This window comes from Hemitrygon akajei, chromosome 5 (genome assembly GCF_048418815.1).
Source record: "Hemitrygon akajei chromosome 5, sHemAka1.3, whole genome shotgun sequence".
Lineage (NCBI taxonomy): Eukaryota > Metazoa > Chordata > Chondrichthyes > Myliobatiformes > Dasyatidae > Hemitrygon > Hemitrygon akajei.
In genome coordinates, this window is record NC_133128.1 from 4,806,965 (window position 1) to 4,834,358 (window position 27,394).

General features: G+C 48.2%; 1 protein-coding gene across 1 annotated transcript in view; it reads right to left on the reverse strand.

Annotated features, from left to right (window-relative positions):
- Positions 1-24,586, reverse strand: part of LOC140727454 (pyridoxal kinase-like) — a 47,084-nt gene extending 22,498 nt beyond the window's left edge. The window contains exons 1-8 of the mRNA XM_073044758.1: positions 24,213-24,586; positions 23,714-23,768; positions 19,701-19,805; positions 17,521-17,604; positions 13,835-13,881; positions 13,523-13,608; positions 11,534-11,579; positions 1,795-1,906 (exon numbers count right to left, since the gene is read on the reverse strand). Of these exons, the coding sequence (XP_072900859.1) occupies positions 1,795-1,906; positions 11,534-11,579; positions 13,523-13,608; positions 13,835-13,881; positions 17,521-17,604; positions 19,701-19,805; positions 23,714-23,768; positions 24,213-24,305 (628 nt within the window). The 5' untranslated portion in view covers positions 24,306-24,586. The remainder of the gene's footprint in view (positions 1-1,794; positions 1,907-11,533; positions 11,580-13,522; positions 13,609-13,834; positions 13,882-17,520; positions 17,605-19,700; positions 19,806-23,713; positions 23,769-24,212) is intronic.
- Positions 24,587-27,394: the final 2,808 nt, after the last annotated feature.

Here is a 27,394-nt window from a genome sequence, read left to right on the forward strand (position 1 = left end):
AGTCGAAGTTTTGCATCCAGACCTTCCATTAGGACTCGATGTTTTGGGCTCAGACCTTTCCTGATGAAGGGCCTCAACCCAAATGTTTATTCATTTCCATAGATGCTGCCTAACGTGCTGAGTTCCTCCAGCATCTTGTGTGTGTTTTCATGGACCTTGGTATCACCTCTCACCACAGCTTCACTGCACTAGGACTTCTATCATTTGTGTCCAAAGTGTCTGAACTCCCAATTACTTTAACCTCCATTTAAAACTATTTTCTAACTTGGGGTCCATGGACCCCTCAGTTAATGGCGTGGGTCCATGGCATATAAAAAGGTTGGAACTTCTATTAAACTTTTATTAAACACCAGCTCAAAACCTATTTATATAACCTTGCTTTTAACAAACATCTTTTAGCCAGAGGATGGTGAATCTGTGGAATTTGTTGCCACAGGCAGCAGTGGAGGCCAAGTCATTGGGTGTATTTAAGGCAGAGATTGATAGGTATCTGAGTAGCCAGGGCATCAAAGGTTATGGTGAGAAGGCGGGGGAGTGTGACTAAATGGGAGAATGGATCAGCTCATGATAAAATGGCGGAGCAGACTCGATGGGCCGAATGGCCGACTTCTGCTCCTTTGTCTTCTGGTCTTTGACTGCTATTTTCAGGATTATTTTTATTTTTTATTTTATTTTCATGTTTTTCATTTTATCTTATTGTAAACTCCATCATCTGTATAAAATGTGCTCAATAAATATAGTTATTATTTTTTTCTATGTATACCATATTACTTACATTAAAATCCTAACAGTTCGGGCTGCTTGGAGACTAATGATAAAATAAGTCAAAGTCAGCATGGTTTCTGTAAAGGTGAATCTGGCCTCACAAAACTGTTAAGAGTTCTTCGAGGAAGTAACAAGCAGGGTGGACAAAGGAAAGGTAGTGGATGTCATTTTCTTGGATTTTTAGAAGGCGTTTGATAAGGTGCCACACGTGAAGCTGCTTAACAAGATAAAATCCTATGCTGTTACAGGAAAGATATTGGCAATGACTGACAGACAGGAGGAAGCAAGTGGGAATAAAATGGACCTTTTCTAGTTGGCTGCCAATGACCAGTGGTGTTCCTCAGGGGCCAGTATTGAGACCACTACTTTTCACATTGTTTGTCAAGAGATTTGGATAATGGAATTGATGGCTTTGTGGCAAAGTTTACAGGCGATACAAAGACAGTAGGAGGGGTAGGTAGTACTGAGGAAGCAATGTGTTTGCAGCAGGATTTGGGCAAATTGGAAGAATGGGCAAAGTCAAATGGTAGATGGAATACAATGTTGGGAAATGTATGATAATGCATTTTGGTAAAAGGAACAAGATTGCAGACTATTATCTAAAATGGGAGAAAATTCAAGCATCAGAGGTACAAAGGGACTTAGGGGTCCTCATGCAAGGTTCTTCAAAAGATGATGCCTTGAAAAGATGGCATCCATCACAAAGGACCCCCATAAACCAGAACATGCCTCCTTCTTATTGCTACCATCAAGGAAGAGGTACAGGAGCCAACACTGTCTTCTTTACGAACCAACCCATGAAGTTGAAATTTAGTTATCATTCAAACCATACATGAATATAGCCAAATGAAACAGTGTTCTCCCGGGACCAAGGTGTAAAACCGGTACATCACACATCTAGGTCAAAGTTAAAGTCAGGTCTTTCAGAACGTTGTCAGCAGTTAGAAGTGGGAAAGAGTAGCCGTCTCCCGCAAATGGCCACTGGACAGTCAACCGTTGTAGTTGATGCTGAGGTGCAATCTCACTCACCTTTCCTCTGGCTGCCCAGTGTCACCAAGTAGTTGCTGCCTAACTGCGAGGGAAGGTCAGAGCTTGTGATGACCACAGTGTCAGGACCCATCTCATGAAGGACATCCATCACCTGCAGAAGACAATGTCACAGTTACCAACCAACCAAACTGATGGGGAGCTTCACTCTGTATCTGACTGTCCCTGCCCTGGGAGTGTGTGACGGGACAGTGTAGAGGGAGCTTCACTCTGTATCTAACTGTCTCTGCCCTGGGAGTGTGTGATGGGACAGTGTAGAGGGAGCCTCACTCTGTATCTAACTGTCCCTGCCCTGGGAGTGTGTGATGGGACAGGGCAGAGGGAGCCTCACTCTGTATCTAACTGTCCCTGCCCTGGGAGTGTGTGATGGGACAGGGCAGAGGGCGCTTCACTCTGTGTCTAACTGTCCCTGTCCTGGGAGTGTGTGATGGGACAGGGCAGAGGGAGCTTCACTCTGTATCTAACTGTCCCTGCCCTGGGAGTGTGTGATGGGACAGTGTAGAGGGAGCTTCACTCTGTATCTAACTGTCCCTGTCCTGAGAGGGAGCTTCACTCTGTATCTAACTGTCCCTGCCCTGGGAGTGTGTGATGGGACAGTGTAGAGGGAGCCTCACTCTGTATCTAACTGTCCCTGTCCTGGGAGTGTGTGATGGGTCAGTGTAGAGGGAGCCTCACTCTGTATCTGACTGTCCCTGCCCTGGGAGTGTGTGATGGGACAGTGTAGAGGGAGCTTCACTCTGTATCTAACTGTCCCTGCCCTTTTTTTTAATACAAAATCCTCTATTACAAATATCGGTGCTATACAATATATACAAAACAGTGGCAAACACAATTACTTCACTACAAATAGACAATAGACATTACACCAGAATGTTGCCATCTCTATCCACGATGGCATTTACACCCCGCGGAGCCCAACGGTCTCGAAACTCCTCTAAGGTCGCCGTGGACTCCACGTGTTCTTTTTCAATATTTACCCGGGCACGAACATACCCCCTAAACATTGCCAGGCAGTCTGCCCAGGGAGATCCTCCCGCCACCCGTTTCCAAGACCCTTGAATGGCGGATTTTGCCAGCCCCAGGAGCAAGTTTACAAGGACATCCTCATCCCTCCATGCTCCCCTCCTTACTGGATGACCATATACAAATAGGGTGGGGCTAAAATGTAGCCAGAAGGCGAGAAGCAGCCCATGTAAATACGCAAAAAGGGGTTGCAGCCTCACACACTCCATGTACATGTGGTACACGGTCTCCTCCAGCCCACAGAAGTGGCATGCGGGTGGGAGATCCATGTACAAACTAAAGAACTTATTGCAGGGCACCGCTCTTTGTAGCACCCTCCAGCTGAGATCCCCCAGGTGCATGGGAAGAACCCCCTCGTAAAGGGACTTCCAGTAGGGACCCTCCTCACCTCCGGGTGGAAAGACCGACCACCATGATGGTGGACAAGGGCAAGGAAGTGGAGGGTGTGGAGCAGCATCCCATACAAATACCTCCTACTTGCATCCCTGAATGGGACTGTGGGTATTGATGAGAGACGGCTCAAGTTGTGTGGACACGGCTCCTGGGCCCAACAAGCAGCTCGGCCTGAGTCGGTCCACACACCTGAGCCGCACCAACATCCACTGAGGTAGGGCAAGGGTCCGCCAGGACCTCGCCCTCTGCCAGAGGAGGGGATTCCCGGCCTGAGGTGACCATGTTCCAGACTCTCAGTAGGTCCTGATAGAAACCGGGCAGACTCAGCAAAGCAGTACGGTTGACGCCTGCCGGTGGTAGCCGCATGTCTTTATGAAGACAACAGCCCCTCCAGAGGAAGAAAGTCGCCAACACGTGCCACCTGGGAGGGTGCTCGGCGTCCAGGAATCTCTGCAGAGTCCTGAGGCGGAGAGACACCAGTCGCGTTCGAACGCACACCAGCGACTGTCCGCCCTCTCCCACTGGGAGACTCAAGACCGCTGCAGAGACCCAGTGTTTCCTGTTGCCCCAGAAGAAGTCCACTAACTTCCTCTGCATTCTTGCAACAAACGGGGCAGGAGGGGCCAAGGTGACCATCCAATACCACAACATGGAGGCCACCAGCTGGTTTATGACCACCATCCTACCTTGATAGGAAAGCACCCTGAGAAGGCCTGACCAGTGCCCCAGCTGGGCCATGACTTTCGTCTCCAGGTCCTGCCAGTTCGCCAGCCAGGTCTCCCCAGAAGGACTCAGGTAGACTCCCAGATAGAGGAGACGTCTAGTGCTCCACTCAAAAGCTCTCATCTCCTCCGGCAGGGAGTCCACCTGCCACTGACCCACTAAGAGTCCGGAACATTTCGCCCAGTTGATCCTAGCGGAGGATGCCGCCGAGAAAACTTCTTGGCACTCGCGCATCCTCTGCAGGTCATTGGGATCTGTCATCATGAGGAGTACATCATCGGCGTAGGCCGAGAGGACGACCTCCATGTCCGGTTCATGCAGAACCAGATCTGTCGGCCTTCGCCAAAGATGGCTCAGGAATGGCTCGACACAGATCGCGTACAATTGACCGGACATGGGGCACCCCTGACGTACTCCTCTCCTGAAGGGAATGGGTGCTGCCAGTGATCCATTGACCTTAACAAGGCACTCCGCGGCAGAGTATAGGAGCCGAACTCGGGCCACAAAGTGTGGTCCGAGCCCAAAGGCCTGAAGAGTGCCCACCAGGAAACTGTGGTCTATCCGGTCAAACGCCTTCTCCTGGTCAAGAGAAAGAAACGCTGCCCGGGACCCAGTCTCCTGCTGCAGGTGGATCATGTCCTGTTAGGTGGACATTGTCCTGGATGGAGCGGCCCGGGACCGTGTAAGATTGGTCAGGATGAATCACCTGTCTCAGTACTGAACCAAGACGGTTGGCCATTGCCCGGGCGAAGATCTTGTAGTCCGCGCACCAGAGGGAGACCGGGCGTCAGTTCTTTAGCAGGCAGAGGTCTCCCTTCTTGGGCAGTAGGACCACAACAGCTCTCCGCCATGACAGGGGCATTTCTCCAGTGGCTAGGCTCTCCCCTAGAACAAGGCTGTAATCAACCCCCAGGACATCCCAAAAAGTCAGATAAAACTCCACACCCAGACCATCTAAGCCAGGGGACTTACCCCTCCGGAGTTGCCGAAGGGCAGTAGACAGCTCCTCCCCAGTCAGGGGAGCATCCAGACGCGCTGCGTCTTCTGGGCTGACCTTTGGCAAATCTTCCCAGACCTCACTGCATGCCCCCGCATTTGACGGATCTGGTGAGAATAAGGACCTTTTGCGGACTTCTTTGATAATTTCGTCGGGGTCCGTGATGGAGGAGCCATCAGCAGCCAATAGCTCCACCAGCCGCTTTTGAACTCCCTGCCATTTCTCCAATGAGTAGAAGAAGGGTGAGCCGCGTTCCAAATCTTGCAGCATTCAGATCCGCGACCTCACATATGCACCTCGGGACTGCTGAAGCTGCAGATTCCTTAGTGCGTCCTTCTTCTCCTGGTATTCCTGCCACATTTGTTGGTCTCCACCGGTCGGACCAAGACGGGACTCTAGGTCAAGCAACGCTCTCTCAAGCCGCTCAATCTCAGAGCCCCGCCTCTTTGTCGACCCCCTAGTGTACTCCCGACATAAAAACCGGATGTGGGCCTTGCCCACATCCCACCACAGCCGTAGGGAGCAGAACTCTCTCCGTCTCTCTCTCCATGTGGCCCAGAACGCTCGGAATGAATCCCGGAATCAGCTGTCCCCCAGCAGCTGGTTGTTAAAGTGCCAATACCCAGATCCCACCCGAGGGTGCAGAGGAGTAAATTCCATCCACACAAGGTGATGATCCGAGCACGACACCGACACGCGGGAGACATAAGCCCGAGAGATATATAGGCAGTCTATCCGGGAACCTCCCTCTCTAGATCTTCTGGAGAAGGCGCTAGAATCGGGGTGAAGATTCCGCCAGCTGTCCAACAAGTCAAAGGAGCCGACTAGCTCCTTTAACTTTTTCGCCGATGCTGGGTCACGTTGGTGGCCCGAGCGGTCCTCCACCTCGAGGGTACAGTTGAAGTCTCCCCCGAGGATGACACAGTCCCCAGGATCGATAGAACTCAGCAAGGTGGACAGCTGACAGAATAGGCGCGTCTGCATCACCCCGCGCCTCGGAGCATACACGTTGATAAAATGCAACGGTACACCATCGAGGTGCACAGCCAGGTGGAGCAGACAGCCGGGCACAACATCTTGGACTCCTACGATTTCTGGCCGAAAGGTTGGGGCCAACAGGATCGCCACCCCGCTAGAGTTGGAGCTAAGGTGACTCATGTAGACCCCGCCCTGCCACTCCAGGAGCCAAGCGGACTCGTCCCCCGGGGTGGTATGGGTTTCCTGCAGGAAACTCACCGCGTATCTCCCATCCCTGAGGACTGACAGATTGTTATACCTGCGGAGACAGCCCCTGCTACCGTTTACATTAAGACTAGCTATGGTAAGTTTCATGTCGGGAGCACACTAGGCCTCATCACCAGTACCCTTCCCACTGAGAGTGGTGGCGCCCTCAGCCGCACTATCCTGAAGAAAACCAAGAATATTCTTCGCTTTCCGGGCCCGACTGCTACCATCGCTACCCTGTGACCCACCATCTCCCGAAGGAGCGAGGCTGCTTTCCACCCTGATGTCCCTCACCAGGTCATCCAGGAAGGATTTCAGCTGCCGTCTGTCATTCCCTGACACAGCATTCCTCTTCCCCTTCTCCTTCTGTCCGAGGATGACTCGCAGGGACTTCACCAGCCTCGGCATACTAAGCCAGCGAAGCGAGGCTAGTTTAGGCCGATGCTTTGTACCCACAGAGGAGTGAATAAACTCTCTGATCTCCTCCACAGGTATCAATGGGGATTTTTCAGGAGGGGTGAGGATGTCCATTGTCTTGCTATCAATAGAATCTCCCTCCAACCCCTCACTGCAGACAGATTCCCCATCTTCCTCCACATGTGGTGTATAAGGTGGCTGCACTTGTAACCCACACTGCACAGCAGGTACCTCCCTCATACCTTCCCACTCTACCATCACATCAGTCTTATCCACAGTTACGACGATGGGGGGAAAATCCCCAGGGACTCCCTGCAGGCCATTAGTTGATGGGGTCGGCATGCAGGTTATATCACCCTCCCCAGGAGACAGGCATGAAGGGGACCCCAGCAGCTCTGGTCCAAGGGATTCACTGGCAGCCTGATGCTGACAGTGAGAGAGCTTGGTCTCCTCTCCACTTGTACTATTTAATACACTTGCCTCCTGGGAGGGGCTTACTGCTAAGTCCTGGGTGGAGGGCTCCAGGTCTGTTTTAGTTGCGCAAACAGGCCTAGCACTAGCTTCCTGCACAACCACACCACCTACCACAGGACTGGTGGCTAAATCTGGGGATTCAGGGTTAGACACAACTTCCACCTGGATTCCCACCCCTTTCTGGGACTCCCCCGCATCTACATTCCCTGCCCTCTTGGGGGAACATTCCCTTCTCCTCTTCAAGCCGGAGGAGCACACAGGTGCAGGATTCACCGATGGAGCGTTACTCTCCGCTTCCATCACCCCATCCGATTGTACACTTCCCCAAGCCTCCCGCTCCACTTCAGGGCAAATGGGCGTGAGCTCTGCGGTCTCGGGGGCCGACTTCTTCATGTGTTTGGATTTCTTCCTCACTTTCCTTCCCCGCACAGGCTCCACCCCGTCCCTCGCCTGAACCTCCCTGCAAGTAGCCTCAGGAACACTCGCCTGAACCACAGGGGTAGGAGCAGAGACTGGAACAGACGTAGGAATAGGGACAGGGTTAGAGACAGGAGCAGGGGCCAGCACAGGTGTAGGAGCAGGAATGGGATCAGGGGCAGAAGTAGCTGGGGCACTAGTTCCCGAAGTGGACACCCTGGGTTTTCGGGTGTTAGGACAGTCCCTCCGAAAGTGCCCCACCTCCCCGCACACATGGCACTGTGGGCGCTCAGAACTCCAATACACCTGATAATCTATCCCCTCGTGCTGGACAGTAAACCGGCCCTCAACTTCGTCCTCCCTTTCCAGCTGCATGAATACCTGCCGCCAGAAAGAAATTACAGTACGGAGGGTGCGTCTCCTGATTTTGAGCCTGATGGCAGTTATTTCTGACTGTACTTGCCCCAAGCGTGTTAGTGCGGGAAGCAGGTCCTCGTTGGGGATGAAAGGCTTTACGTGACCGAGGATGATGCGTTGTGTGGGAGCTGTCACTAGCTCCATCTGTAAAAAGATGTTCTCCACCGTGATCCCCCTACTGAGAGCCCGATGCACCAACTCATCATTCCTCAGATAAAACACTGCCTTCCCGAACTCTTTCTCAGTGGCCAAAACACCATCTCTCCCCAACAAGCCCTCCATAGCCTCCGCGCACTTTTCCAGGGCAGTTCCAGGACGCAAAATACATTGCACCCCGCGTTCCACTTTCACCGACCGAAACAGGGCGTTGTCCGAGGCTGGAGAGGCAGCCGCCTTTGCATAACTCCCCGAAGGCCTGCGACTCCCTGTAGACCGGCCCGGCATGTTGCTCTGTGTCCGAATCCAGAATTATATGCCGGTGCTGGTTATAAGTTCCTGGAGCGAGTTGAGTAACTGGCTGGAAAAGTTTGTACTCCTACACCGAACGTGAGTCACGACAATAAAGATGGAAGGTGGCTCTCCCAATGTCAGTGGGGGAACAATGGCGTTTGTCTCCGGTTTTTGGAGCAACCCGGCTTCCTGGCGAGTTGCCAGCAGCCACAGCAGGATGCTACGCAGTTCGCAGCCGTCAATGAACCCCGTCCAAACTGGCAGAAAAACTCCAAACGAAGCTTCCACACTAAACCAGCCGCTCACTTAGATGTTCAAGAGACGTTTCAAACCAATTCCAAGTAACTCACGACCTTCATACAGCAGTTTTTCCTCGATTTCTCCCAGCGCAATCAGAACAGCTCCACTCTGTGTCTGACCTCGGGAGTGTGTGATGGGACAGTGTAGAGGGAGCTTCACTCTGTATCTGACTGTCCCTGACCTGGAGGTGTGTGATGGGACAGTGTAGAGGGAGCTTCACTCTGTATCTAGCTGTCCCTGCCCTGGGAGTGTGTGATGGGACAGTGTAGAGGGAGCTTCACTCTGTATCTGACTGTCCCTGCCCTGGGAGTGTGTGATGGGACAGTGTAGAGGGAGCTTCACTCTGTATCTGACTGTCCCTGACCTGGAGGTGTGTGATGGGACAGTGTAGAGGGAGCTTCACTCTGTATCTGACTGTCCCTGCCCTGGGAGTGTGTGATGGGACAGTGTAGAGGGAGCTTCACTCTGTATCTGACTGTCCCTGCCCTGGGAGTGTGTGATGGGACAGTGTAGAGGGAGCTTCACTCTGTATCTGACTGTCCCTGACCTGGAGGTGTGTGATGGGACAGTGTAGAGGGAGCTTCACTCTGTATCTGACTGTCCCTGCCCTGGGAGTGTGTGATGGGACAGTGTAGAGGGAGCTTCACTCTGTATCTGACTGTCCCTGCCCTGGGAGTGTGTGATGGGACAATGTAGAGGGAGCTTCACTCTGTATCTGACTGTCCCCTGCCCTGGAGGTGTGTGATGGGACAGTGTAGAGGGAGCTTCACTCTGTATCTAACTGTCCCTGTCCTGAAGGTGTGTGATGGGACAGTGTAGTGGGAATTCAGATGAATGGAACTAAGAACAGTCTGCACTGACACAACTTTTATCCCAGTGAGAATTATGCAGTGGATATAAATACAGGGCTTCAATTAATTTGGCACTTCTACCAGCCTTCCACACATCTGAAAATGGTTTGCATCTAATGTCCAATATTGTCAGAGAAGACAGACAATATCTTTTTCCCCAGGGTTTGAAAGTCTAATAGCAGAAGGCATGTATTGAAGTTGAAGGGGCAATTTCAAAGGAGCTGTGAGGGACAAGCTCTTTTTACACAGAGATGGTGGCTGCCTGGGGTGGTGATAGAGGCAGATAGATTAGGGATTTTTAAGAGATGGTTAGATAGACACATGAATATGAGGAAGATGAAAGGATATGGACATTGTGAAGGCAGTAGAGATTAGTTTAGTTGGTCATTTGATTACTAATTTAACTGATTCAGCACAACACTGCAGGCTGAAGGGCCTGTTCCTGTGCTGTACTGTTCTATGTTCTATATCCACTTGTGGCATTTAGTCACAATGTGGCTTACCTGTTTTAGTATAGTAAACTTTCACAGTAGGGATTGGGTAAGACTGGGAAATACGTCACTGTTCTTTCACCATCTCTGGGTTTAAATTATAGAACTGCTTCCACAACTGGAGGTCCGTTCACCAGGGCAGCAGTGGTCGAAGAAGGCAGATCAAATTATCGGAAGCTGGAGATTTCCAACACGTGCAGAATCTCATTTTCAATTGAGCAATAAATAATGGAACAGCTGATATCTTTGTCCCCTAGAGTTGAACTGTCTCATACCAGATGTCATGCATTTAAAGAGAGAGGATGCAAGTTCAAAGGAGATGTGTGGGGCACCAAGAATGGTAGGTGCGCAGAACAGACTGCCAGCAGTAGTGGTGGAGGCAGAAAATATAGAGGGGCTTAGGAAGTCCTGAAATAGACACATGAACGTATAGGAATAGTTATCACCCCTCAACCAAACAGGCTCTTGATCCAGAGGGGAAAACTTCACTCAACTTTTCTGAACTGGACTCAATTTCGAAGACTCTTTATTTGAAAGGACAGAAGTGTGGACAGTGGGAGAAAGCTTATTTATTTATTATTATTTCTTTTCTTGACTTTCTTTTTATGTTTGCACCATGTGTTGTTTTTCTTTTCGCACTCTGGTTGTGTGTCCGTCCTGCTGGGCATTGGGTCTTTCAATGATTCTATTGTGTTTCTTCTATTTACTTTGAGTGCCTGCAGGTAAACAAATCTCAGGGCTCTATATAGTGGCATACAGAGCCTATGAAAAATATTCAACCCCCTGTGAAATTTTTATATTTTATTGTTTTACAACATTGAATCACAGCTGATTAATTGTGGCTTTTTTTGACACTGATTAACAGAAAAAGACTCCTGCGTGTCAAAGTGAAAACAGATTTCTACAAAGTGAAATAAATTAATTGCAAAGATAAAACACAAAATAATTGATTTCAAGCAATTGACTCCCCTTTAATATAACACACCAAGTCATCACTGGTATAGCCAATACTGACTTGAAGGGGGTGAATACTTATGCAATCAACAATTTTGTGTTTTATATTTGGAATTAATTTAGATAACTTTGTGGGGATCTGTTTTCACTTTGACACAAAAGTTCTTTTTTCTGTTGATCAGTGTCAAAAAGCCAAATTAAATCCACTGTGACTCCATGTTGTAAAACTATAAAATATAAAGCTTCTGGGGGGGGGGGGGGGGAATACTTTTTATAGGGACTGCATATGTACTTTGATATGCAGGAATGTGGAGAGAGTGTAGGCAGAAGGGATAGTTTATTTAGGGATGTAATTATTGGTTTAATTGGTTCAGTACAACATTGTGGGCTGCAGGGCTTATAACTGCTGATCTACATTGCCTCGGAAATGCCACAAAGCAGAAGACATCAGGTTAGGTATTGTACATCACACACTGCTGACTGTGCAGCTGGGATTGCTCAAAGCCCCAGAGGAGTGATAGGCTTTGACTTGCCATCTCATTAGACAAACCCTGGTGAGAGAATAAAATAGTTACCACAGACTGCATTACCTTAATGGCCTCCTCCTCTGTGTTCATCTTCCGCCCTGCGAGGATTCTGACATAGGAAGACAAAGCCGGGTTAATTCTCAGCAATAACCTGCCTGCTAATTCAGCAAATGTCATCAGAACTGGAGCCAGATAGCTCCCAGAACAACCCCCTAGTAATGGCTTCCAGAAACCCTAACTGATTCTTCTCTGACAGTCCATTACAGCTGATTTATTATCACTCTCAATCTGTTCTCCTGCCTGCTCCCTGTAACCTTTGATGCCCTAACTAATCAAGAACTTATTAATCTTTGCTTTAAACATACCCAATGACTTGGCCTCCACAGTTGTCTGTGGCAATGAATTCCAGAGATTCACCAGCCTCTGGCTAAAGGAATTCGTCCTCATCGTTGTTCTAAATGGACATCATTGTATAGACTCCCCACTATAGGAAACATCCTCGCCACATCCACTCTGTGCCCTCTGGTCCTAGACTCCCCCACTATAGGAAACATCCTCTCCACATCCACTCTGTGCCCTCTGGTCCTAGACTCCCCCACTATAGGAAACATCCTCACCACATCCACTCTGTGCCCTCTGGTCCTAGACTCCCCCACTATAGGAAACATCCTCTCCACATCCACTCTATTTCTGTCCTCTGGTCCGAGACTCCCCCACTATAGGGAGCATCCTCTCCACATCCACTCTATCTGTGCCCTCTGGTCCGAGACTCCCCCACTATAGGGAGCATCCTCTCCATATTCACTCTGTCTAGGCCTTTCAGGCCTGAATGTTGCCTTAGAATTAGCAGACATTCCTGTGTCTCGCCTTCCCCAAACACCTCTAGATAATCTGCATTAACCAAAGACTCTTCATCAGTCAAGGTCATGCACTGTAAAACACTCAGTGATAAGAGATGTTACAAACTTGGCACATTCTGTTTATCTAACCTTGACCAAAGTATTTGTTGATTTCATTCATTGAAGCGAGGCAGGTTGGATTAGCAAGCAAGGTTACAATTGGTAACCCAGTGGGAACTCTGCCATCTACAGTCCCAAGCCTGGCTGTGAAAGGAGAAGGGATCCCAATTTCCCTCAGGATTTATAAAGTATGTCTGTCTGTTGGACGTAAACCCCACATGGACGGTCCCGTCCGACTGCCAAAGGACGAGAGTTGGGAATGGACTCCACCGTGGATGATCCCAAGTCCTGCTGTGAATCTACATCGTTTATTATTATTATATTGTGATTTATCCTCTACTGTGCCTATTGTCTTGTCTATTAATTATTGTACTGCCCTGCACTGTTTTGTGCACTTTATGTAGTCCTGTGCAGGTCTGTAGTCTAGTGCAGTTTTTACATTGTTTTACGTAGTCTAGTGTAGCCTTGTGCTGTCTCACATAGTCTAGTGTAGTTTTGTGTTGTTTCATGTAGCACCAGGGTCCTGGAGGAACGTTGTTTCGTTTTTACTGTGTACTGTACCGGCAGTGTATGGTCGAAATGACAATAAACTTACTTGACTTGAAAGGAGGAGGGTTGAGTATGGGGCTAGCAACCCTATCTGTAAAAACCCAGAGCTACAGAAACATCAACAGTAGTTCTGGATAGTCTTACCCCTGGGAGTGGAAGAATCTTTGAGGATGGGCTGAACTTAAGTCAGCTTGAACAAGGGAAGACTGTGATGGGCACCGTGGGAACACAGAGGTCAGCACAGTCAGGGCCTTAGGGTTTGGAGTTCAATTCCGAAATCCTCTGTAAGAAAGTTTGCATGCTATTCCTGCGTGCTTGTGAGTTTCCTCCACAGACCAAAGTTAGTGGACATGTTCCACACTGCCTTGCCTCTCTAAATAAATAAGTGAGAAGAAAAAACCCAGTGGGGGTGCGGAGAGGGAGATGAAGGGCAAGACATTCACCAGGGGAAAGTCCACTGGGCACATTGGAGTCTCCTGCTTCGATCAGAGGCTGGGCTCAAACACAGAGGAAGGGCAGGGAGTTGCAATCTGCGGCCACTTACTCTGCCTCGTACTGATTTGGAGTGATGATATCAGCGAGCGGAACCACCTTCTCCTTGTAGACTGGAAGAAGAATCTCTGGAACATACTAGGAAAAGAAGAATACCTTCAGCAATGAAACTACCTCCCAAACGTTGGGCAGGGTGGAAGGTAGAGGAAGGGAAAGGGTGGTGGGAGAGAGAGGCAGAGAGGGAGACAAGACACACGTACACGCATACATACACACACACACACACACACACACGTACACACAAACACACACTTACACAAACACACAAAAATGGACACGAAGTGCAGAGAGGCACACCACTCACCATGTACCCGTCCCCATTTCTCTTATCGCCCATCACCGGATCACAAACTGTAAGAGAATAAATGAGCAATTTTCTTTTACGTTGAGTGTGCCCCACCACCCACTCCTGGTATGGAAACACCAAAGCCTTTGAACAGAAAATCCTACAAACAGTAGTGGATACAGTCCATCCATCACAGGTAAAGCCCTCCCCGCCACTGAGCACATCCACAGGAAAGCAGCATCCATCCACAGGGACCCCCCACCTCCCAAGCTGCCATCAGGAAGAAGCTACAGGAGCCTCAGGACTCACACCACCAGCTTCAGGAACAGTTATTAACCTTCAAACATCAGGCTCCTGAACCAGAGGGCATAACTTCACTCATCTCAACATCGGTGTTCCCACAACCTAGAGACTCACTTTCAAGGACTGTTTGTCCCATGTTCTTGATATTTATTTATTTATTATTTTGTTTCTTTGTATTTACTGTGAATGCCCACAAGAAAATGAATGTCATGGTTGTATATGGTGACCTACAGTATATGTACTTCAATAATAAATTTACTTTGAATTTTGTTCCCAGTCTCTGTCCCTGACACTGGTGCTCCCCTTCAAAGTAAACTTATTATCAAAGTGCATATGGTCACCATATACAACCCCGAGATTCATTTCTTGCAGGCATTCACAGGAAGATTAAAAAATACAATGGAATTTATTAAAACTATACGTAACAAAGACCACAACCAATGTACAAAAGGTGGTAAATTGAGCAAATAATAAAAAAGTAAACAAATACTGAGAATATCCCTGGATTGAAAGGGTTAAAGTATGAAGACCATTTGATGGCTCTGGGCCAGTACTCACAAGAGAATGAGGGAAGAATCTCATTGAAACCAGATGGTAAATGTAGAAAGGGTGCTTCCTTTAGTAGGGAGTCTTAGATCAGACAGCACAGTCTTAGAACAGAAAGATGCTCATTTAGAACAGAGGTGAAGGGGAATTTCTTTAGCTGGAGGGTGGCAAATCTGGATTTCTTTGCCACAGACAGCTGTGGAGGCCAGGTCATTGGGTGTATTTAAAGCAGAGGCTGATAGTGTCTTCATTAGTCAGGGTGTCAAAGATTACAGGGTAAAAGCAGGAAAATGGGGTTGAGAGGGGATAAATCAGCCATGATGGAATGGCAGAGCAGACTTGATGGGCTGAAAGGCTCAATTCTGGTCCTAAATCATGGTCTTTAAAGAAAGTGAATTGTGCGAAAATTTTTTAAAGTAATACTGAAAAATTGAGTTATAGTTGATAGTTTGTGGAGCCAGTTCATTGTTGAGGTGAGTGAAGTTATCCATGCTGTTCAGCAGGCTGATGGTTATAGGGTAAGAACCGTTCCTGAACCTGGTGGTGTGGGAACTAAGGCTCCTGTACCTTCTTCCTGATGGCAGCAGTGAGAGGAGAGCATGGTGTGATGCCTGAGGCTCCTCAACCCTCATCTGACTGGAGTTAGTTACTTGGAAGTATATCTCTTACGTGACCATGTTGGAAAAGATGCACACAAGATGTTTTGTAGGTACCATTACAAAGAAAACAGATTCAGCATGACATCTAAAACCTTGACAAACTTCCATAGATGTGTGTGGAGAGTATGTTGACAGTCTGGTATGGAAACAAGATGGCAGCAGTGAACAACAATTCTATAGATGAAGTCTTCCAGATAGCAAAACTTTCCAAATATTTCACTTTATTACCCCTCAGCCTTCAGGCTCCCGAACCAGAGCGGATAACTTGACACAACTTCACTCACCCCATCACTGAATTGTTCCACAACTTATCGACTCACTTTCAAGGACTCTTCATCTCATGTTCTTGATATTTATTGCTGATTTTTTTTTCTTTTATATTTGCCCTGTTAGTTATCTTTTGCACATTGGTTGTTTGTCCATCCTGTTGGGTGTGCTCTCTCACTGATTCTATTGTGTTTCTTGTACTTAAGTGAATGTCTGCAAAAATGAATCTCAGGGTGACATATACTCTATGTATTTTGATAATAAATTTACTTTGAAAGTTGAACTTTGAATAGTTCAGCATGGATTGGATGGGCCAAGGGGCCGGTTTCTGTGCTAAAGTCCTCTATTAGTCTCAAAGATTACTGGGATTGGAGTTCTTGAGTTACAAGTTGGGGCTGGATAGGACGATAAGACATAGGAGCATAATTGAGCCATTCAGCCCATCAAATCTGCTCCACCATTCCATCGTGGCTGATATATTATCCTTCTCAACCCCATTCTCCTGCCTCCTCCCTATAACCTTTCGTAGGTTTTCTCCACTAACTTTTGTAGGATTTTCCACTCGAAGGCATTGATGTTCCCATACCAGGCTGTAATGCAGCCGGTCAGTACACTGCCCACCACACATCTACACAAGTTTGTCAAAGTTTTCCATAGGTATGTACTAACTGGCTGCATTACTGCCTGGTATAGGAACACCAACACCTTTCAGCGGAAAATCCTAGTGAATCCTGGTGGTAGTGGATTCAGCCCAGTACATCACAGGCAATACCCTCCCAACCATTGATCACATTTACATGAAACACTACTGTAGAAAAGCAGCATCAATCAAAGATCCTCACCACCCAGGCCATGCTCTTTTCTCACTGTTGTCATCAGGTAGAAGGTGCAGGTGCCTCAGGACTCGAACCACCAGCTTCAAGATCAGTTACTACCCCTCAACCATCAGACACTTGAGCAAAAGGGGATAACTACACTCACCTAAGGACTTTGTTATGTGGTTATTTCATGTTTGTTATTTATTGCTATTTATTTATATTTGCATTTGCACAGTTTGTTGTCCATTGATCCTGTTCACAGTTGCTGTTCTATAGATTTGCTAAGTATGCCCACAGAAAAAGAATCTTAGGGCTGTATGTGTTGATACGTATGTCCTTTGATAATAAATTTTACCTTGACTTTGAGCCTTTGACATACAGATTAATCAACAACCAATCAACCTCCAATTTTCTCCAGGACTATTTTCCCTGGACTGTACTAGGCGGAGGCCACAGCACCAGCTCAGACTGGGTTGGTTATCGACACAATTGCTACACTTCCCTGTATGTTGCAACATTACTCTGTACATGTAACAAACAAAGCTAATATTTTCAGGAGGTGGAGGCGGCAAATCATGGTTTATTTTGGTAGGTGGGGTAAAAGGACAGGGAACAGGAATTTCCTCAGGGAGTGACTGTGATTGGGTGGGGGGGGGCAGCAAATTCAACAGGAACTATCAAAAGGGAACAGTGGAAATAGGGATATCGGCCAGAGGGGCTAAAAGGAAATGGAGAGTAGAACAGCAGAGACGGCCACCACGTGGATTATCTCACTCCTCGACTTCATCCCAAAGCATTGTCAGCATCAACCCTGTATTCCCCAGCACTCTAAGTCAAGGGAAGTCATTCAAACAGCCCGTCAATCAAATCAGTTTCCTTTTACACAGCGACAATTCAAAGACACTCTGCAAACAATGTCATCTGGGCAAGGGATTACAAAGGTTTAAACTGGTGATATCCAAACAACATCAGACACCAGGAGGGTAAAGGTCTGGTGTATCGATAACCTCTGGCATCACTGGGAGATTAGATTATTCTTCGTGTGGCTGTGTGTTACATGATATTGACTAAGCTTCGAGGACAGAATCTGATCAGCATTTCCTACACTCACCGTAGACCAGCTTGGGATTCTGTCTCCGCAGTTCCTTGATAATTTCCATCACTTTCTCCAGGAAAGAGGTGTCCCGGGTGTAACCTGGAGGAAAAGACAAAGTGGGTCAGTCACTGGGACAGGGAGAAGCCACACCTCCCATTGAGCCACATGATCCACAATGGGTGGAAAGGCAGCGTAAGAGTTTGTGTAACATTGTTACAGCACCGGTGACCCGGGTTCAGTTCCCACTGCGGTCTGTAAGGAATTTATACTCTCCCCATGAGCTTGTTCCGGGTGCTCCAGGTTCCTCCCACATTCTAAAGACGTACAGGTTAGTAGGTTAATTAGTCACATGGGTGCAACTGGGCAGCACAAAATTGCAGGGCTGGAAGGGCCTGTTAATGTGCTGTATCTTTAAATTTAAAACCCACTTGTCTCTCTCCCCAACCTCCCCCAGCTCAGCTCAATGACTAAAGAATAAAACCAAGACCACCCCACCCCCACCAGTCCCCGAACTCCAAACCACCAAAATCTCATGAGCTGTGACCTCACTGAGAGGACAACAAGGTGAGAGGGAAGCTCCCTCCACACAAGTAGTTCCCAACAGGGGGTCCAGGGACAATGGTAAGTGCCCATGGCATAAAAAAGTTTGGAACCCACACTTTACTTTGTTCCATCACACACTCCCAGGGCAGGGACAGTCAGATACAGAGTGAAACTCCCTCTACACTGTCCCATCACACACTCCCAGGCAGGGACAGTCAGATACAGAGTGAAGCTCCCTCTACACTGTCCCATCACACACTCCCAGGGCAGGGACAGTCAGATACAGAGTGAAACTCCCTCTACACTGTCCCATCACACACTCCCAGGCAGGGACAGTCAGATACAGAGTGAAACTCCCTCTACACTGTCCCATCACACACTCCCAGGCAGGGACAGTCAGATACAGAGTGAAGCTCCCTCTACACTGTCCCATCACACACTCCCGGGGCAGGGACAGTCAGACACAGAGTGAAGCTCCCTCTACACTGTCCCATCACACACTCCCGGGGCAGGGACAGTCAGATACAGAGTGAAGCTCCCTCTACACTGTCCCATCACACACTCCTAGGGTAGGGACAGTCAGATACAGAGTGAAGCTCCCTCTACACTGTCCCATCACACACTCCCAGGCAGGGACAGTCAGATACAGAGTGAAGCTCCCTCTACACTGTCCCATCACACACTCCCGGGGCAGGGACAGTCAGATACAGAGTGAAGCTCCCTCTACACTGTCCCATCACACACTCCCAGGGCAGGGACACTCAGATACAGAGTGAAGCTCCCTCTACACTGTCCCATCACACACTCCTAGGGCAGGGACAGTCAGATACAGAGTGAAGCTCCCTCTACACTGTCCCATCACACACTCCTAGGGCAGGGACAGTCAGATACAGAGTGAAGCTCCCTCTACACTGTCCCATCACACACTCCCAGGCAGGGACAGTCAGATACAGAGTGAAGCTCCCTCTACACTGTCCCATCACACACTCCCGGGGCAGGGACAGTCAGATACAGAGTGAAGCTCCCTCTACACTGTCCCATCACACACTCCCAGGGCAGGGACACTCAGATACAGAGTGAAGCTCCCTCTACACTGTCCCATCACACACTCCTAGGGCAGGGACAGTCAGATACAGAGTGAAGCTCCCTCTACACTGTCCCATCACACACTCCTAGGGCAGGGACAGTCAGATACAGAGTGAAGCTCCCTCTACACTGTCCCATCACACACTCCTAGGGCAGGGACAGTTAGATACAGAGTGAAGCTCCCTCTACACTGTCCCATCACACACTCCTAGGGTAGGGACAGTTAGATAGAATGAAGCTCCCTCTACACTGTCCCATCACACACTCCCAGGGCAGGGACAGTTAGATAGAATGAAGCTCCCTCTACACTGTCCCATCACACACTCCTAGGGTAGGGACAGTCAGATACAGAGTGAAGCTCCCTCTACACTGTCCCATCACACACTCCCAGGACAGGGACAGTCAGATACAGAATGAAGCTCCCTCTACACTGTCCCATCACACACTCCTAGGGTAGGGACAGTTAGATAGAATGAAGCTCCCTCTACACTCTTCATACAGCCACACTCAGGTTAGACCGTATCCAATGCACCTTCATCTATCCTCAAGATAAGATACCCATCTACCTGTCAGCACATAATCGTAGCGAGTCACATCGTTCAGTCTGAGGCCTTCGTACAGTGTCTGGAGTTCACCAGCTGTCATGACTTGCCCCTTCCAGTGATCGTACCCTGAATGAGGAGCAGAGGAAACACTGAGCAGTGGTAGTGAGGGGAATGAGCAGCAAGTCTTAGGGAGTGAGATGTTGGGTGGCAGCATTAGCACAGTGCTTTACACTGCCAACAATCACAGACCGGGATTTGATTTGCAACATTTTCATCAAGGCGATTGTAACCATGTCAGTTTCCTCCCACATTCCAAACACATAAAGGTTAAGGCTGGAAATGTGGGCATGCAATGTTGGAGCTGGATGCATGGCAAATTTCTGTGGACTGTCCCCAGCATATACTAGGACCGTGTTGGTTGTTGATGCAAACGAGGTATTTCACTGTATGTTTTTGACGTACATTTGACAAATAAAGCTCATTTTTATCTTAATAATTTGTGACAGCCAGACCTGTTTTGCCAGTGGAATCATAGTGTTATCCAATAGATGAGGGATCTGCATGGACCCAAACCCAACAGGGTGTGCTCTGAATCGGTTTATTATTATCACACGTACCAACCGGTCATTATGAGATAGACGGTGAGGTGAAGAGTCCAAGGACACCATTCGACAGTGGGGTAGAAGCTGTCCTTGAGCCTGGTGGTAAAGGTTTTTGTATCGTCTGCCCGATGAGAGAAGAGAGAATGTCTGGGGTGGGTGGGATTTACTGCAGAAACCCTTGCGGACATTGCAAAAGCTACGTTGGAATTGTTTAGTTGTTAGAAGACGATGAAGCCTGTACAGACTCTGAAATAAAGAGCAATTGCAGTAGACCCAAATCAAAGCATTCTGCTGACCTTGGCCAGGGCTCCCGGTTTTGCAACGAGTGGGGAGCTTTGCATGATAAAATCAAATGGCAACCATCTGGTGTGGCGTACCAAGTGCACTCAGAAGCTGGGTTACAGGCACACAGCTGAGACGATCGCTATCCCTTTGACAACGGGTGCTGGTGGATTGTGCACCTCCAGCCTTGGGAAGGGTGCCAGATATTAGAGTGAACAGAAGGTCATTCAGACAAACAAGCCTGTACTTCTTCCACACAGCAAAGCACGATATGTCCTTTCTCTAGTGTGGGGGACATCGGACAAAACACCACCACACAACCTGCCAGAACAGCCCAGCATGTTGGACAGAATCTGTGTGTGAGAGAGGTTAAAGAAACTGTCAGTGCTTCGAATGGAAGCCCTGCAGCATTTTGACCAGAAACACTTACAATTCCTTTCCTTCCGCTGAGTTCCTCCAGGTTCCAGCACTTGCAGTCTCAATTTTTCTGAAACATTCCAGTGATATTCAGCCTGATTCTGATCCTGGAACAGTCCCTTCGGCCCACCAAACAACGGCAAGTTCAACTAAATCTCCTCTGCCTGTACAGGGTCCACATTCCTGCATTCTCTGTATATTCATCAGTCTGTCTCACAGCCAGCCCCCAGGTTTCATCAATTTAAGTGCCGTGCCAAATCGAGGCAGTGGGTACTGGGCTCAAGAGCATAGTGAATCAACAGGGCCCACGTCCAAGAGCGAGCAATGACCTGAGGTTCCGACGATCTAAGTGCCAGGCCAGGTTCAACAGCAGTTACTACCGCTCAACCATCAGACTCTTAAATGAGAGGGGATAGGTACACTCACTTAAGGACACTTTATTTCATGCTTCTCATTTATTGCTATTTATTGTTTTTGTAGCTTGTTGTCCATTGATCCTGTTTACAGTTACTGTTCCACAGATTTGCTAAGTGTGCCCACAAAAAAAGAATCTCAGGGTTGTATGTGGTGACAGGTATGTACTCTGATAATAAATTTTACTTCCGCTTTGACTTTGAGATTGAAAAGGTCAGAGTGTCAGTGCCAGAGGTGAGGGACGGGCCAGTGTTCAGCTCGTTGCTCTGTGAGGTATACTTGTTTCCTTACAGTGTGCAGGCCACAGCATCAGTTCAGTGCAGAGATGAAACTCAAGGTTGTATGTAGTAAACATAAATTGGTCATAATTTGCTCAGTATTGGTCGCCTCACTACAGGAAGGTTGTGGAAGCCATAGAGAAGATTTACAAGGATGTTGCCTGGATTGGGGAGTATGCCATACGAGAATAGTTTGAGTAAACTCGGCCTTTTCTCCTTGGAGCAAAGGAGGATGAGAGGTGACTTGATAGAGGTGTATAAGATGATGAGAGACATTGATCGTGTGGATAGTCAGAGGCTTTTTCTCAGGGCTGAAATGGCTAACACAAAAGAAACACAGGTTTAAGGTGCAGGGGAGTAGATACACAGGAGATGTCAGGGGTAAGTTTTTTTACGCAGAGAATGGTGAGTGTGTGGAATGGGCTGCTGGCAACGGCGGTGGAGGAGAATACAATAGGGTCTTTTAAGAGACTTTTGGATAGGTACATGGAGCTTAGAAAAATAGAGGGCTTTGGGTAAGCCTAGTAATTTCTAAAGTAGGGACATGTTCGGCACAACTTTGTGGGCTGAAGGTCCTGTATTGTGCTGTAGGTTTTCTATGTTTCTATAAATGAACTTTGCCTCCACCACCACCCAGGCAGTCCACTCCAGGCACCTACCACTCTGAACACAGTGGATTCCGCTTAGAGGAAGACACTCATATTTAGGACAACTTTTAAAGAACAAAAAACAGTCACAAAAGTAGCCAGGATTCCCTTCATTTGCTTGGGACACTCCGCTGTTTAATTGGGGCAGGAGACTGTTGCCGAACAGTTTCTAACTAGTGTCAGTCGCCTGCACTTGCGTGGCCGTTAGACTCTACACCGTGCTTACTGCAAACAGTCTTTAAATGGCATCAGCAGTGTGTGTTTGTGTTCAAAAAGCTGTGATTTTTCTCACCGATAGTTGGTGAGAAATAAGCCGTAAGAGAGGTCAGAACTGATTTGTTCTCTGTGGTTTTGAGTATCCAAGCTTGGTGATGCCTGAAATGGCTGGAAGCAGAAGTGAACCAATTTCACAATTTTGAGTTAGGAACTATGAAGAATTTGAAAGTATTGATATCATATTGAATATTACAATGAAAATGAAGTCTTGGAGGATGCAATTGTCGAAAACATTGTGAAGCCAGTCCATTATCTGCACTGGGTGTTTGCGCTGATTTTGTTCAGTTACAATCAAAAGAACACGACAGTGTAACATCCATAACTACTCAGAACCAATACAGTTTTATAGCATTGGGAGTGTTCTAATTTGTTCTCTACTTCATTTAAATACATAACTTGTTACTCAGTTAAATGGTAGTTTGTCTTTTTATACATTTTATAACTATTTCCATGAAACTTTGGCTAATTGGTGCAAAATGTACTGTGCCCAATGTGTCCCAATAAACAGGAATCCACTGTCCTTCTCCCACACATCTCCTTCAAACTTTTCCCCTCTCACTTTAAAATGATTCCCTCAAATACTTGACAAATCCACCCAGAGAAAATAAGATTTTGTCTATCGATGCTTCTCAGGATTTTCCAAACCTGTATCAGTGCTCTCCCTCAGCCTCCAACATTCCAGCAAAAGCAAGTTTGTTCAACCTCTCCTCAAGGCTCACGATCTCTAATCTGGGTAAACCTCATCTCACCCTCTCCAAAGCCTCCACACCTTCCCTATAAAGGCACAACCAGAAATACCATGGGCCCCACAGTAGCAGGACACTACTGCAGCTCATGTCAGAGTTCAATTCCCACCACTGTCTGTAAGGAGTTTATATGTTCCCTCATGAACGCACGGGGCTCCTCAGGGTGCTCCAGCTTGCTCCAATAGTCCAAAGATGGACTAGTTAGTAGATTAATTGGTCATCGTAAACCATCCCATGTTGGGCTAGGGTTAAATCAGAGAGAGCTGGTGGTGCGGCTCAAATGGCCTTTTCCCCAAATAAATCACTTCTGGGGAAAGGAGAGAGCCCGAGCCACTCCTACTGGGAAACTTGCCGAAAGGGAGAGACTCTTACCTGTGTGGTTGGAGAACTGCACCGTGTTGACTGTGTCCACCTCAAATCCCAGCACCTGTTGGACGATCCATAGAGTCATTAGTGCTGGGGCAGAGGAGGGGACACGACAAACAGGCAGAATTAAACTAAACCTGGTTGTCAGCAACCCCTGTCCCTGGGGCAAATATCTGGGTAGGAGACAGGGAGCTCGAGGTGTACGTGTGTCAGAAGGGCAATATATAAAGAGAGCAGAAGGGAATAGAGGGGGACAGAAATTGCTGAAGTTTGGGAAATCTGGGGAGGATGGGGAGAGGTTAGTGTGAGTGAATGAATGCGTGTGTGAGAGTAGGTGGGTGAAGTGTGTAATTTCGCGTGAGCGAATGAATATCTGCTTGTAAGTGAGTGTGTGTGTGCGAGTGAATGAATGTGTGCGTTTGTGAGCGGGTGTGTGGGTGTAATTTTGTGTGAGTGAATGTGAATGAGTGGGTGTCACTACCCTTCCTCCCCCTCCCGCACCGACCTGCAGCGGGAAGGCGGCCGACTTGTTTCCGACGAAGCCGCGGACGACGTGACTCTGGATGGAGAGGACACGGCAATCGAGCTCGGGCAGCATGGCGGTGGCGACCTGTCTGGGAGCGGAGGGGGAGTTGGCCGTAGGCCGAGCGTGGGACGGATCGGATCGACTCCGGCCTCCCTCTCCTTCCCCCTCCCCCGGCCTGACTGACAGCGCGAGGACCGCCGGCCGCAGACGGACACCCAGTGCCGGTGGCGGGCGCTGCCCGGCTGCCGAGCTCCTGGCGCGGTCCGCCGCGCGGGGGCTGCGGAGATCCACCGCTCGCTCGCTGCCGGGTCGCCGGGGTGTCTGCAACGGCTCTCGGGCCGAGCTCACCCGGCTCGGCGGCTCAGGCACGTTGCCGGCAGCCACCCAAAACGACGTGGGGTCCTAAACGGCCGATGACGCTATGGGAAAGGCCCCTATCGGCGTCTCGGTCTCACGGCAACGGGTGTCGCCTAGCAACGATGAGGTCAGGGTGAGGCTGAGCGGAGGGGGTGGGTGTTTGGGGGGGTAGGAAGAGAACCCCTCTGTCTCAATCACCGGCGTCTCCATGGAAACAGGACCCCTGCCCGTCACCGCGGCCGGGCCGATCGGCTTCGCTTTCCTCCCGTCGCAGACACTCGTCCCCTGGATCATGAGACCGTGACACATCGGAGCAGAATCAGGCTATTCAGCCCACTGCCTGCCCGTCATTAACCTCCTCTTTAAATATACCCAGCGACCTGCAGCCATCCGTGGCAATGATCTCCACAGATTCACCACCCTGAGACCGTGCCCTCTCGACCCCATTCACCTGCCTTCTCGCAGTAAACTTTGACACCCTGCTATGCACCATGACGCCATTCCAGCTCGGAGAGTCCCCTGTAAATGTAACACTCAAAACAGCATGAGCTAATCAGTCTGATGGCCTGGTGGAAGAAGCTGTGCCGGAGCCTGTTGGTCCTGGCTTTTATGCTGTGGTACCGTTTCCCGGATGGTAGCAGCTGGAATAGATTGTGGTTGGGGTCACTCAGGTCCCCAGTGATCCTTTGGGCCCTTTTGTCAGCTTTTGTGTATAATTTTAATAATTCTATCAGATTTCTTTTTTCCTCAGTCCCAAGGTAGTCCAGTATATGATAGCATATAGGTATTTTGACAATAAATTTACTTTAAACTTTGAAATTTTTGAGATCTGATGTTTCTGTTCACACTCAGCTCAAATGAACAAAGAGAAAATAGGTTATAGAATAATACAGCACAGTACAGGCCCTTCAGCCCACAATGTAGTGCTGTCCTTTTAACCTACTAAGATCAATCTAACCCTTCCCTGCTACAGAGCCCTCCATTTTTCTATCATCCATGTACCTATGTAAGAGTTTCTTAAATCTCCCCAATTTATCTGCCTTTCCCACCACCCCTGGCAGCATGTTCCACGCATCCATCGCTCTCTGTGTAAAACAACTACATCTGATATCCCTCTATACTTTCCTCCAGTCATCTTAAAATTTCCTCCTGATAACTACTTCTGCTGGGGAAAAGTCTCTGACTGTCCACTCTATCTGTGCATCTTATCACCTTGTACATTGCTATCAAGTCACCTCTCATTTTCCTTCACTTCAAAGAGGAAAAAATCCTAGCTTGCTCAACCTATCTTCGTAAGACAAACTCTCTAATCCAGGCAAAATCCTGGTAAATCTCCCTGTACCTTCTCTAAAGCTTCCACATCCTTCATATAATGATGGAACCAGAGCTGAACACAATACTTCAAGTGTGGTCTAACCAGAGTTTCATAGAGCTGCAACATTACCTTACGGCTTTGTAACTTACTCCCCTGACCATTGTCATTGAGACACCATTTTGAACATTGGAAAAGCCACTGAGAGACCATCTGAACAGTTCCCTGGAGATTCTTGAAGAAGGCAGGGACACCAGATTCAGATACAGATATTACCCCTAACCATCAGGCCCCCTCTTAGAATTCAGATTCAGATTTATTATCACCGGCATGTGACGTGAAATTTGTCAACTTAGCAGCAGCAGTTCAATGCAATACATAATCTAGCAGAGAGAGAAAAAATAATAATAATGATAAATAAAATAAAACATAATAATAAATAAACTGTACCGTATAGCCTACAGTATAATAAGGGACTACTTTATGTTTTAGCAACACGTAGCTGAATGCGCTATTGATCTGTATTGAATGTGTATTGATCTGTACGTGTGTGCCGAGTGTGGTTTCTGCCAGTAAAGAATCATGAACCTTAGCTCTCGTCTCCAGCGTTTTTATTAATAGCATTGTTGTGTAGCCAGGACACATACACAACAAATTGGCAACGAGGTTAATGAACCTACATCATATCAGAACGCCATGTTTTAATTGATAATGACACTCAGAGGAACAGCGCAAGGAACGAGACAAGAAGTGGGAGAAGGCAGCAGAGCGAGGCCGCGAGTCTGAAAGGAAGCGGCAGCACAGCCGGAGTCGGGAACGTCGGGAGATAAAGAGACACAGTCAGAGCTGCAACACGTCCAGGCGAGACCACAGCTGGCGCTGACTCCCAGGGGCTGAGGGTCTACCTGCCCCAGAAGGGAGATCTAACGGAGCGACACACACACATCTAGACGGAGTGCGCTTGTGGCACTAGCAAAAAGGACACATGAGTCAAAAAGGAAAATAAGGGGAGATCGGGGCTTAATTAACATAACAAAGATGGCGATGATTGGAACCATTACAGCATTTGATAGTGGCATTGAAGACTGGGCAACTTACATTGAGAGAGTGGAGTTATATTGTGAAGCTAACAGTGTTAATGATGAAAAGAAAGCCAGCGTCTTACTCAGTGTTATGGGAGCAAAAACATACGGGCTGCTGTGGAGCTTGTTACCCTTGAAAAGCCAGCTGACAAAACGTTCAAGCAAACAGTACACACTCTCCATCAGCATTTAAACCCCAAACCACTGGTCATTGCTGAAAGATTTAAATTTCACAATCGGAATCAGAGCAAAAATTAAAGCATTTCTGAATATTGTGCTGAATTGTGCAAATTATCAGAACGTTGTCAATTTGGAGCAAGTTTATCGAACGTATTGAGGGATAGGTTAGTGTGTGGCACTCACTGTGAAACCACACAGAAGAAGCTCCTGGGTAAAAAAGACCTTACATT